The sequence below is a fragment of the Triticum aestivum genome, chromosome 1A, assembly GCF_018294505.1.
Source record: "Triticum aestivum cultivar Chinese Spring chromosome 1A, IWGSC CS RefSeq v2.1, whole genome shotgun sequence".
NCBI classification, from domain to species: Eukaryota; Viridiplantae; Streptophyta; class Magnoliopsida; order Poales; family Poaceae; genus Triticum; species Triticum aestivum.
The window spans coordinates 475,796,745-475,808,422 of NC_057794.1; the positions used below are offsets into that span (position 1 = coordinate 475,796,745).

General features: G+C 46.2%; 1 protein-coding gene and 1 long non-coding RNA gene across 2 annotated transcripts in view; both read left to right on the top strand.

Moving 5' to 3' along the window:
* The first annotated feature begins 7,795 nt into the window (after positions 1-7,795).
* LOC123058166 (uncharacterized) overlaps positions 7,796-11,678 on the top strand; it is a 6,746-nt gene continuing 2,863 nt past the window's right edge. The window contains exons 1-6 of the long non-coding RNA XR_006427080.1: positions 7,796-8,334; positions 8,496-8,807; positions 9,687-9,816; positions 9,892-9,956; positions 10,043-10,263; positions 10,383-10,469. This is a non-coding gene — a long non-coding RNA (uncharacterized lncRNA). The remainder of the gene's footprint in view (positions 8,335-8,495; positions 8,808-9,686; positions 9,817-9,891; positions 9,957-10,042; positions 10,264-10,382; positions 10,470-11,678) is intronic.
* Positions 10,839-11,678, top strand: part of LOC123058154 (nascent polypeptide-associated complex subunit alpha, muscle-specific form) — a 1,883-nt gene continuing 1,043 nt past the window's right edge. Inside the window, exon 1 of the mRNA XM_044480974.1 lies at positions 10,839-11,645. Within this exon, the coding sequence (XP_044336909.1) occupies positions 11,007-11,645 (639 nt within the window). The 5' untranslated portion in view covers positions 10,839-11,006. The remainder of the gene's footprint in view (positions 11,646-11,678) is intronic.

An 11,678-nucleotide genomic window follows, 5' to 3' on the forward strand; every position in this document is an offset into this window, starting at 1 on the left:
GCCTAATATTTTTAGGTCTAACAGATTAAAATGGTCTTCGAAATATTTATCTTTCAAACACTAACTCAAAATATAACATGTTATATATGAAAAAACAAGAGAAATGTGTATAAATTTTAAATATAACGTCAGCCTAATATTTTTAGGTCTAACAGATTAAAATGGTCTTCGAAATATTTATCTTTCAAACACTAACTCAAAATATAACATGTTATATATGAAAAGAAAACTGAGAAAAATGTGAATACATTTAAAATATACATACATACATACCTAAAAAATCATGTTTTTCATGTTTTTTGTTTCTTTTCCCCTGAATGATCTTCAAAATATTTATCTTTCAAACACTAACTCAAAATATAACATGCTACATATGAAAAAAAAGCTGAGAAAATAACACCAGCTTAAAATATAACATGTTATATATGAAAAAACAAGAGAAATGTGTATAAATTTTAAATATACATACATACATACCTAAAAAATCCTTTCGTCAGCCTAATATTTTTAGGTCTAACAGATTAAAATGGTCTTCGAAATATTTATCTTTCAAACACTAACTCAAAATATAACATGTTATATATGAAAAGAAAACTGAGAAAAATGTGAATACATTTAAAATATACATACATACATACCTAAAAAATCATTTTGTCGGCCTAATTTTTTACGTCGCATTCCTCCGAGTCAGGCACAAAACCATACCATTTATACGTATATGCATTCCATGGAGAGACTGGGAGAAGAAGTATTGCTACCACAACTTTTGATCGCCCTAAACATACTTGTGATTTGGCATTGATTAGTCTACAAGTGTACAATGAGATGGGGAGCTTGCAGATGTTGGGAACCAAGCTGGCTCTGCATGCCTCGCTTCCCTCGAGTGGGAGCTCACAGGAGAAGCAGCTCTTTGACTGGGAGGCCGACATGGCCATCAACGTTAAATCGGTCACTCAGATATCTTCTTTGACTCAGAGCTCAAGTTGATGTACATGCCTTTGCCTGCTGATCAACTGACCATCAACTGCAACAACACCTGCAGCAACGGATGTCGCAAAAGCTAGGTAGATGCTTTCTACGGGACCATACAATATTTGACACGTGCTCCCTCTGTAAAAGAATTAAATGCTCTTATACTTCTTTATAGAGGAAGCATTATTTTTCAAGTTGAATATATTTGTAGGTAACCTACATCTTTCTTACCCTTCATCGTCGATAGTACCAAATATTTCCATGTGCATCATCCCACCCAAATATATTCGATGCAACATCACAGCCTTCTATTGCAGCTATAATTATTACCATCAAGGGATGTGGACACTAGCTCCATGAGGAGCATTTGGTTATATAACCCGGATACAAGAAAATCAAAATCATTAATTGTGCTGACAAGGAAAGTAAAACAGATCGAGGCTCCAGTTATTAAGACGACACTCAGAGTAGGCCTTGACCTCCACCTCTCCTTTCTAACTGGCATTTGCTCAGTATGACGATGGAAACCACAAGGCCGTGTACATAATAAAACTTGCAAAAGGGCGGAAGGATGAATAGGTTGATGACAATGACGAGACGGAACAATTGTGATAAGTGACAAAACATAATTTTGTTACCCCGTTGCAACGCACGGGCTCTTTTGCTAGTCTTTCCCTATACTAATAAACCAGCGATTGCTTCTGGTCGTCCGTCGTGGTTGTTTTGCATAAAAGCCCTTGAAGTTTATACGAATCAACCCGCAGTCCAAGGTCAACCCGAACAGTTACTAGCGATAGAAAAAAACACTCCCAATCGCATCTCCACCTCCAGCGCGCCGCCACCCCCTGCCGCGAGCGGCCCCAGCCCCGCCGCAGCGTACTGCCACCGCCTATCCCGCTGGAGACACTCGAGGTCGCGGCCGTTGACGGCTCCCACACCCGCGGGCCTCCGTCGCAAGCGGAGGCGAGGAGGTGGCGGGGTTCTTGGTGGTCGCCGACGTGGCAAGGGCCGAAGGGGTCGCCGGCACGGGCGTCGGGCACGGTCGGAGCAGAGGAACGCGGGCGGCGGCGCGGCATAGGAAGGCGGGGCTTGGTGCTGGAGCTTGATGGCGCGGACGCCACCGTGGGACGCCTGCGTTCTGCTGCTCCATTGCCGGCACCTGTCCCTGTGCGGCGCGTGCGAACCCGCCGTGAACGCCTGCCCCATGTGCGCGGCCACCAAGAACGCCTCGCTCCATGTCCTCCTTTCTTGACCATCCAACTCCGAGCCCCGGCTGGGAAAGAACTTAAAACTGAGAAAGAATATGATCTTAAGGTGAAATCAAAAGGAGGAAGATGGATGGATGGATGATAATGAGGAAAAAGATATGCCGCTGGTGAGCAATATAGGACCATGTTACCCAACCTGGGATGCACGGCGGGGCAAAGCGGTGGCCTGCGGAGGGGTGCACAGCGGCTTGGGTGTGCAGGCACGGGATGGCGAGCGAACTCCACCGAATCTAGGAATGGGGACAGCGCAGGCCGCAGATCCGATGGCGCGAGCTCTTCGTAGAGACCGGCGGCAGCAGTTGGGGCCTACTTGAGGCGGCCACGGCCCGTTCCTGTGGGGGGAGTACAGAGAGAGGGGGATGAAACGGGGAAAATAAAAGCGAAAGGAAAGAGGGCGCGAGGTGGGGCGGTGGTTCTCCGGCGAGGTTGCTGCCGGCGCCGGGCATGGATGCAGAATGAACGCCGCGGTGGGCGCAGCCGGCAGAGGCGGCGCGTCCCGAGGAGGAGCTCGTCGGGGTTGGGGGATGGATGTTTCTTTATATTATTGGGTTGTCGATAGCGTGTGGAACCACAACGCTGGAGCGCCAGCGAGGCATCTGGTTTCTTCTGGCTATCAACCCACGTGTTAGCGCTGGCGTGCACGTATGTTGAGCGGACAGATGAATATCTCTGAGTTCATTATACGCAGATACACACAAGGTATTAGGTACAGATATTTTTTTTTTATTTTGTGCTAAAAAGGTATAGTATATTTTATTTCTTGGATACAATATCCATATATGTACGTGGATTCAAGTTCTATACTTGCATCCTACAGAATTAGTGGTTCATATTTTTTCGTGAAATCTGCTTATATAATTTTACAAAGTGTCTGCATACTTTAAAAAATGGTTCTGTAATTTAAAATGTGTTTGTGCTTTTTGAAAAATATACAAGATTTTTCAAAAAGTGCCTTTGCGTTTTAAAATGTTTGTATTAGTTTTTAACAAAGAGTTTATGTATTGAAATATTGTTCACATTTTCTTTAAAAAATCACCCTTTTAAAAAACATTCATGTAATTCTAAAAGTGTTTGCATGTTAAAAAGTTTTGTAATTTTAGAAAGGTTATGTCATTTAAGAAAGTGTCTGTGTGTTTTAAAAAGAAAATGTTAATGCATTCTGGAAAAAAAATACAATTAAAAGCAAGTTGGATTATGAGGGACGATGTATGAAGTAGGTGCAGAGTGTAGCTCGTGTAGGGCGGCCCTTAGGTCCAGCTCGACTAGATTAGTTTTATAAAAGTTATAAATACCCCCTTTGTGTTGGCGCGGTACAATGATAAGTTTGTTGTGTGGTGGCCAAGATCAAGGGGATTTTTTTTCCTTACCCATATGTGGGTCCTAAATACCTGGTTGATTTTCCTTTACGAACTGCTAATTGGAGCAGTCGAATAACCTGGGTTAATTTATTTCTCGATCAATTCTATGTAAGGTCAATGTGTAGTGCCTTTTCACGTGTTTTCTCTTGACATCGAATCTGATATGCATATTGCACTCGGTGAGAAATTTTTCAATAACTCACACCAATATACTAATCTAGATATCGTCAACAATCTAGACATTATCTTTTATCCGATTGTTTCGTTGACCATACATCAATTTTGTGCCATATGTGGACGTGAACCAGATGTTGCCAACTCTGACATCACCCTTGATGAGGTCATCAGAATAACATTCCAAAGGTAATGTTTAGTGTCATTTTATTGTATCATTTTGTTAGCATAATCCTTACAAGTTTAGAGCAGCAAGCCTCCGAAGCTTGTTCTTTCATCTTTTTTCTTTCTCACCCATCGTTTCATACTAATGATATTATACCGTTATATTTTTTTTCTACACTCCCGTTGCAACGCACGGGCTCTTTTGCTATAATATATATATATATATATATATATATATATATATATCTTTCCCTACTAATAAAGCACGGAGTGCTTCTGCCCGTCCGTCGTTGCTATCGATTTTGCATAAAAGTCCTTCAGTTTATTCGAATTCAACCCGCAGTCCTTGTTTAAGTGGATACTATGATATACGTCGTTCTTACAAAAAGGACCCTGCATTTTGTTATTCGGTTGCTAGCGAGCGAGACGAGGTGGAGATCAAGGTTGGCCGCGATGCAGACGATGCCCGGCGCGGCGGCTGCGATCTCCGGCCAGATCCGGTCGAGGAGGCGAGGCCGTGGCGATCTAGGAGGCGCGGGAGGAGCTCCAGCGGCGGAGCTTCAAGTCCAAGTACATGGCGGCGGCGTTCCTCGCCAGTTTCGAGCGAGATGGGGCTCCGATGCAGACGATGCCGGGCGCGGCGGCGGCAATCTCCGGCCAGATCCGGTCGAGGAGGCGAGGTAGGGGCCGGATCCTATTCCGGGGGCAACATGGAGGCGATCTACAAGGCGCGGGAGGAGGTCCAGCGGCGGGGCTTCAACTCCAGCGGGCCCCTTTTCGATGGACGGGACCGCCCACGTCGCCAGCAACTCCCCGAAGGCCGACAGGGCCTCCTCCTCTGCGTCCTCGACCGACTCGGCCTCCCGGCGCTCCCGGCCGCGGAAGGGGATTCACCTGCGGCGGCGCCGGTGACTATTGTCCGCTCAGAGAGGAGAGGGCAGCTAAGGCGACGACAAGGGCGCCGGTGAAGACGTGCAAGACCTCACACTGCCGCCGGGGATGTCCTTCGCGGCGATTCTCTCCCAGGTGAGCGTCCCACGCACACACATCCCGTATACTTGGTGTTAATTTCTTAGTTTGTCCACTGCAAGTTAAGATGTGAACAATTGCGAGTACTGTCAGTATGGAACGGTTGAAGTGCAGAACAAGTGGAAATCTGTTCATGTGTCTACGCTGCAGGTTTGGAAGGGGATCACTGATGGGGAGCTCGATGTGCTGGACACATTTGAAGAAGAAGAGTATGTGAGGGAAGTTGTTGGCATCTCACTGACCGTAAGTCCATTCGCCGGCCTACGTCTCTGCTTCAGCTCATGGTAGCCGGATTCATGTCGAGCTGCAAAATTCAGTGGAATGTTTAGTTCAAATCAGTTATCCTGACACCCCTTTTCATGATTGAGCCTTCTGTTTTGGAGCACACAGATAAAACTGCTATCAATTGGTTTTGTTCTATCATGAAAGACCACTTTTCGTTTGGCACTTAGGGAGCAATTCTTCACTAGACTGTTCCACGAAAAGAGGATTGAGTACTTCGGATTTGCAGGATTCGCGGGATACAGTGATCGGCTATGCATACATATGGGGGAATGTAGATGATCCTGGCCTCTATAGTGAATGGGATTTTGATGTGAGTATTTCCCTTCATGCTAATCGTAAGCATATTTGGTATATTGATTGAAAGGCGGACAAACACTGCCACTATCTAACTAAGCAAAGATGTTGCTATGAGAAGCAAAGCTGTTGCAATGTATCTTTATTAGATTACATGTATAATGCTACTATTTGTTAAACAGTCTCCATTTTCTCAGCTGGCCCAATACTTTTGCTGATCAGAATTTTGGTACGAAGAATAACATCACTAATTTACTAGCTCTAAGAAAATCACATGCTTGATTTCCTGAATATGTCCCTATGTGCTGCCAACCCGTATATGTTGTTTGGTAATGTCTTATTTTCTTTGGATCCCATGGGCATATTTCAGTAGTATCCATTCAAGCACTGACCTGTACTACTATGCTGCTTCTCCATCACTTCTGGTTCGTGAAGGTCGACGGCTCTGCCGACGTGAGGGATCTCAGGTCGCCGTCGCCCTTTGGGAGCTCCCTCTCCTTCCTGCCTTCTTACCGTGGTGCCAGGGATCAACGTCCAGACGCCAACACGATAGAGCTATTGTGCTGCTGCCTCAGGTTGTCCAGGCGCGTCATCGGTCCCAGCTACCCATCATCAAGATCCGACGTCCTTTGTCCTTTTTTCCGATTGATGTGAGTAAGCCTCCACTACCCGCTTCCAACTCTGTAAAATTTGCTGTTGTAGTTGGCATGAGAGGCGCCTTGATGCAAAGCTACAGGTTTACGTGGGTGTTGCTGGCTGCTTCCCTCTTGCCCCCTGGCCAGCAGGGTCCTCCATGACCAGGGCCCCCAAGCTAAGGAATAACATGCTGCAGCTTCTGCCCACCACCATGTATGAGACATCGAAATCTAGGAAGCTGCAGGTTTGTGAGACATTCATGCTCACCATGTGTTCTCTGAAATGCTCCCATGTAGATATATATAAATTGATGTTTATATATTATAAGCATTTGTAAAATGTTCATGTACAATGTAGTATGCAACAATAAATCACATCCCCCAGCAATGGCTACTTACCATTACTCTTATCACCTTAGACTAAGTAGTAGTATGAATTAGATGACTTGGCACTTATGTTTTCGTAGTAGGTTTTGTGTCCTTCGCGTACTTACAGTTCAGAGATAAATTTGGTACATGGCTGATTGACTTTGTTCGTGTGGATTACCAATTTAGCAGCAATGATGGACTTTGTTTATGTGGAGTACCAATTTAGCAGCAACTCTGTTGTAACTTTGGCAACACAACCAACATCAAGTGTCACACTGGTAGTCTAGGGTCCATCATGTACGTGTAGTTCATCGTCCATTTCTGAATCACCAAGGATTGATTTTATTGACACAATATTCTCTACATGTTGTTTTCTATTAGGTAAAAACAATTATTGGCTCCTCATGTAATCTACAATAAGTATCCCTTTTGACACTCATTTAAGTAGAATTTTTTATTATTATTGTGGAAGCAGAAACACACTTCAGAAGGATTTCATGTAGTATGTACTTTGAGTTTTCAGAGTCTATTATTGACATGGATTTTTCTTCTGCTAGAGAGGCTGGTGCCAAATCTACATCAGAACAACGGCAAGTTAACAAACGAGGAAGCTGGAGTTGTACTGTGACTATTGTTAGATCTGTTTTTGCACTTCTGAATTTTACTTGAAATGAATCTCGAAGGTACAACTCCTGCAGAGTGCTAGCGCCCACCTACAGATGACAAGATTTTCTTCTTCTGAATGTAATGAGGCATGATCCACAAACTCTTCATAGAACTTTGAAGCAAAATATTGATCCCCTGCATGCATATATGATTGCGAACCAATTATTTTTCAATCCGTTCCTTTTTACCATAATATTTTTCTGGGTGATGTAACATAAGTATATTATTGGTACAATTAAGTGATATCATTAGTACTTCCTCCGTCCAAGAAAGCTTGTCCCTCAAATGGATGTATCTAGCACTAACTTGGTGCTAGATACATCCATTTGAGGGACACACTTTTTCGGACGGAGGGAGTACTTGATTTATCTGGGCATAAAAATGTCTGGGATAATAGCTCTAGCACTCATGCCGACAATTTGAAAATGGTAGGACTACCTTTACCTTTACCCATATAGAAGTGATAATCCCCTCCCCCTACATATATAGCGTTTTTTCTCCCGTTGCAACGCACGGGCATTTACGTCATGCCAGTTTTGCAAAAAGGTCCTCCTATTTTTCGAAAATTGTACCCGCAGTCCAAGTTAGAAAACATCTGGGCCCAAGCCTGTCGAGCGCCGCCCGTACGCCGCACCCGCAGCTACGCACTCGAGGCCGAGCTCCCGAGCGCGCCGCCGCCTCCACTTTGCGACCCGCCGGCGACCGGATCCTCGCCGGAGATGAGTGCCGCCGTGCCCTGCTCCCTCCTCTCTTCCTCTGTCTCCTCTCACCTCGCTCATCCCCCGATCTCTCTGTCCCCAGGACGAACAGGAGCATGCTATGGCCTCGGATCCGCGCCGCCGTCGTCGGAGAACGTCGTCCGCCACCGGTTCTTCGACCACAACTACCGGATCAAGTTGCCCCGCCTCCGATCTACCCGTTCCCGGCCACCCCAACCTCGCCTCGTCGTCGGGCGCGCAGAGAGACGGCCATGGCCGCCCGATTCCCGAGCGCCGCCTGCCAAGGTGGCTGCCCGATGCACGAGCGCCGCCGGCCAAGGACCCGCCGGCGTCCAGACCCCCTCCACGCCATCCCCATCTCGCCGGAGACCTGCTCCAAGTCTGGCCGCCCTCCAAACAGGTGCCTCTCCTCTCCCGGCTTCGCTTCCTCCATTGTCGCCTCGCACTGTTGCTTCCCCGTCAGATGCAGCACAGGTCATGGGTGTACATCTGTACATCCAAAATTTTCTGCAGAAAATCAGTTTATATAGGTATATGACAAAAAATACTGCATGTCGTCAGTACGCGGAGACAGAGGCCAAGGATGACAGGCAACTCTTGGAGGAGGACACCTCAAATCAGTCTGGGAAGTTGTCGTCGTTTTCCTCGGGCAGCAATGCAAATTATTGTAATGATACTTATCAACGTTTTTATTTGGTTGTGCAGTACTCGCTAGGTGCTTGACGAAATTCCCATATGATGCATGTGGCAAGGTTCCTAGAGGATAATGTAGATTAATGATTCCATGGAGAGCTCCCAGAATCTTCAATTGGAGGCAATTAAAGACGGACCTCACCGGATTGGATTTGTCTAGCATTCCAGCTAAGTTTCAAGGTAAGCAAGACGTTGGTCCCTTTAGCTTCCTCCAATGAGTTGATCTTCTGAAACTGAACAAAAACATAAATGCATTGACAGAGCTATCCGTTTAAATGTGTACAAGTTTTTTTTTCTATTTGATTCGTTTATATATTTAGAAATTATGTTGTAAATAACCTATTGTTGATGGTGTCTGTTCTCCTTTCTGAAAAATTCCAAGAATAAGCTCTCATGTTCAGTAAATGCAATTCGGTTGATTAGGTTAATAGGATTTCATTTTACATAAATTTCATTGTTCGTTCTGCACAGGGACACAAACTACAGTGTAGTGATTCATTGAATAATCTGCATCTTAATACTGCCTATTTTCTGGGATCTCAACTCTCATGGCAGAATTATCATGTTGACGAGGAAAAGAGTTGGTTACTTATGGTTGCAGGATGTCAGTTGAAGCTCATGCTATCATCCACGAAGCGTTTGCTCAGTCATAAGTTGTCGTTTCTTTCTAACCATTTGCCGACTCGGTTACGCTGGCACACCATGTTCATGCAGAAAGAAACCTGTAACATGTGTTATAATAGTTAGCCCTTTGTGAAATTGTTAACTTCACTGTAACTTGTGGGATCATATAGAAGCAAGACGCATGTTGGTCCTGATTGAAGTTCCTTCGATAGAAAAGATTTTGTAGCTCTGAATGTTGCTTACTTGGCTATATACCATGAGAACTTAATCAAGTGTTCTGATTTTTCCGCAAAACTAGGTCACAAAACTAATATTAATCTCCTTTGAATACTAAATCCTTTTTCTTTGCTCTGAATTTTTTTTCTTGCCTTTTGTTGATTGTACAAGAGATCTCCTGGTCGAAGTTTACTTATAAAGCGTGTTTCACTTATGCAGGTAGCTTTAGGACTCCATCCAAACAATCACTGATTAGTGGGTAGTAGGCATGCAGTTTCAGTTAAACCGAAGCTTAATCCACATACATTGTTCACTGGAGGTATCCGTGCCATTACACTCATCCCTCTGTGTGAGTGACACAACTATGTACTGCTATAAAAACACTGGAGTGCCCAACAATATCTTATAATGGCTTTGGTGGCAGTATGAGGCCTGGGATAATGTTTACTTGTGATTCACAAAATGGAAGTATGTGCTATATCTTTGTATGTATGTCTTCTTTTCTCTTATCCTCAAAGGCTTTTTGTTTCTATTTTTTCCATACAAGACCAAATGCTTCTCTTCTTTGTTTGAAGGAAATTAAGGAAACATGTCACGTTCATTGTCGCCTGGTTTATGGTAACTGGTGTTGCCCCCTCCCTTGGAATCTCTCAGATCTATGGCATAGCCAGTTCTCCATCCCGCAGTTTTCGCATGTTGCAACGCAGTGGCTCTTTTGTAGGACCATTGTCGACATAGACAAGTTCTGCTTCAAGGACGAGACATAGAAGAAGGCTCGACAAGAGGAAGGAAGCAGGTATTACATACAATTTTTTGCAGAAGTAAATTCAGTGAATTGAACTAGCTGATTTGGCTATTTTATAAATGCAGCATCCATGTAAAGGAATTTCTGCAATGTAATTCTGTGAATTGCAGGTGTGGTTTAGCAACGTACCTCATACATGTTTGGTTGCTGACAAAGGAGGGCAGAATTGGTGTGACGCCCCGAGACCGATGTGCCAGGTGTCTTCCAGTTATTCGTTGCGTTGCCATGTCATTTCGCTTGCGTGTTGCATCTTGTCATGTCATCATGTGCATTGCATCATCATGTTTTTAAAACTTGCATCCGTCCGGGTTCCCCAGTTTCGTCCGTCGTTCGTTCTGAGCCTAGACACACTTGCACGCGCCCGCGGCATGTCCGAAATATTTTTTTATAAGTGGCCAGAAAATGTTCTCGGAATGGGATGAGAGTTGACGTGTGGTCTTATTATAGTGTAGATAGACCGCTTGTCAAGTTTTATCGCATTCGGGGATCGTTTGATGCCCCCAACGGATAACTATAGCGGCAATATAGCCGGTCTAACGTCGGATGTTTTCGGTCTCCAGAAATAGTTGCCGGGCTGCACTCCTCTCCTCTCTTCTCAGCCCAACCTCTTTTCACAACCCACCTGCAGCCCATCTGAACCCCCCCTCCGTGCTGGACCGTCAGATCGCGATCGGAGGCTCCGAGACGCTCCTAAAACCCCCCTAAACCCAAACCCTAGCCATCCCTGCCTATATATGGACAATCCCTTCCAAATTTGGCAGCCTAGCTCTTCCCCTACCTCCCTGCCGCCTCCCTTCTCAAATTCCGTGCCACCAGCCGCCTTCCCCTCCAAATTCGGCGCCAGCCACCTCTCCAGCGCCACTTGCCAGCCACCCAGTCGCCGGATCGGCCTGCCGCAGGCCGCCACCTGGCTCCCCGTCGCTTCAGCCGCGCCTCCCATCGTGCGGGCCCGCTTGGCCCATCCGCGGCCCGCAGCTCGTCCCCAAGCTCGTCGCTCGATCCCGAGCTCGTCGCCGTGCACCTCCCGTCTGTCCTCGTCGCTCGAGGCCACCGGAATGCCGCCGTTCCTTGCGCCGGCCGTCGACCATGGGCGCTCCGCCGCCAGGCCAGTGCCCCAGCGCCCTGCTTTTTCCTCTCCTCTCTTTCTCCCTTCCTCACTCCCTCTGTCCCCTGCAGTTCCGCCATGGGCGCCCGAAGACTGGAGCTCGCCGCCTTGGGTCACCAAGCTTCGCATCCCATCAGATCTGGTCGTTCTTCGCCGGATCCATCCAGCCTCGCGCCGATCTGCTCCGTTCCCGACGGCCTCCGCCCTTCTTGCCTCGTCCGCGTCAAGTCCTGCCGGCGCCATGCCCAACCTCTGCGTCGGCTTTGTCCTAGAGACGAACGAACTTGTCTCGCTGCCGTTG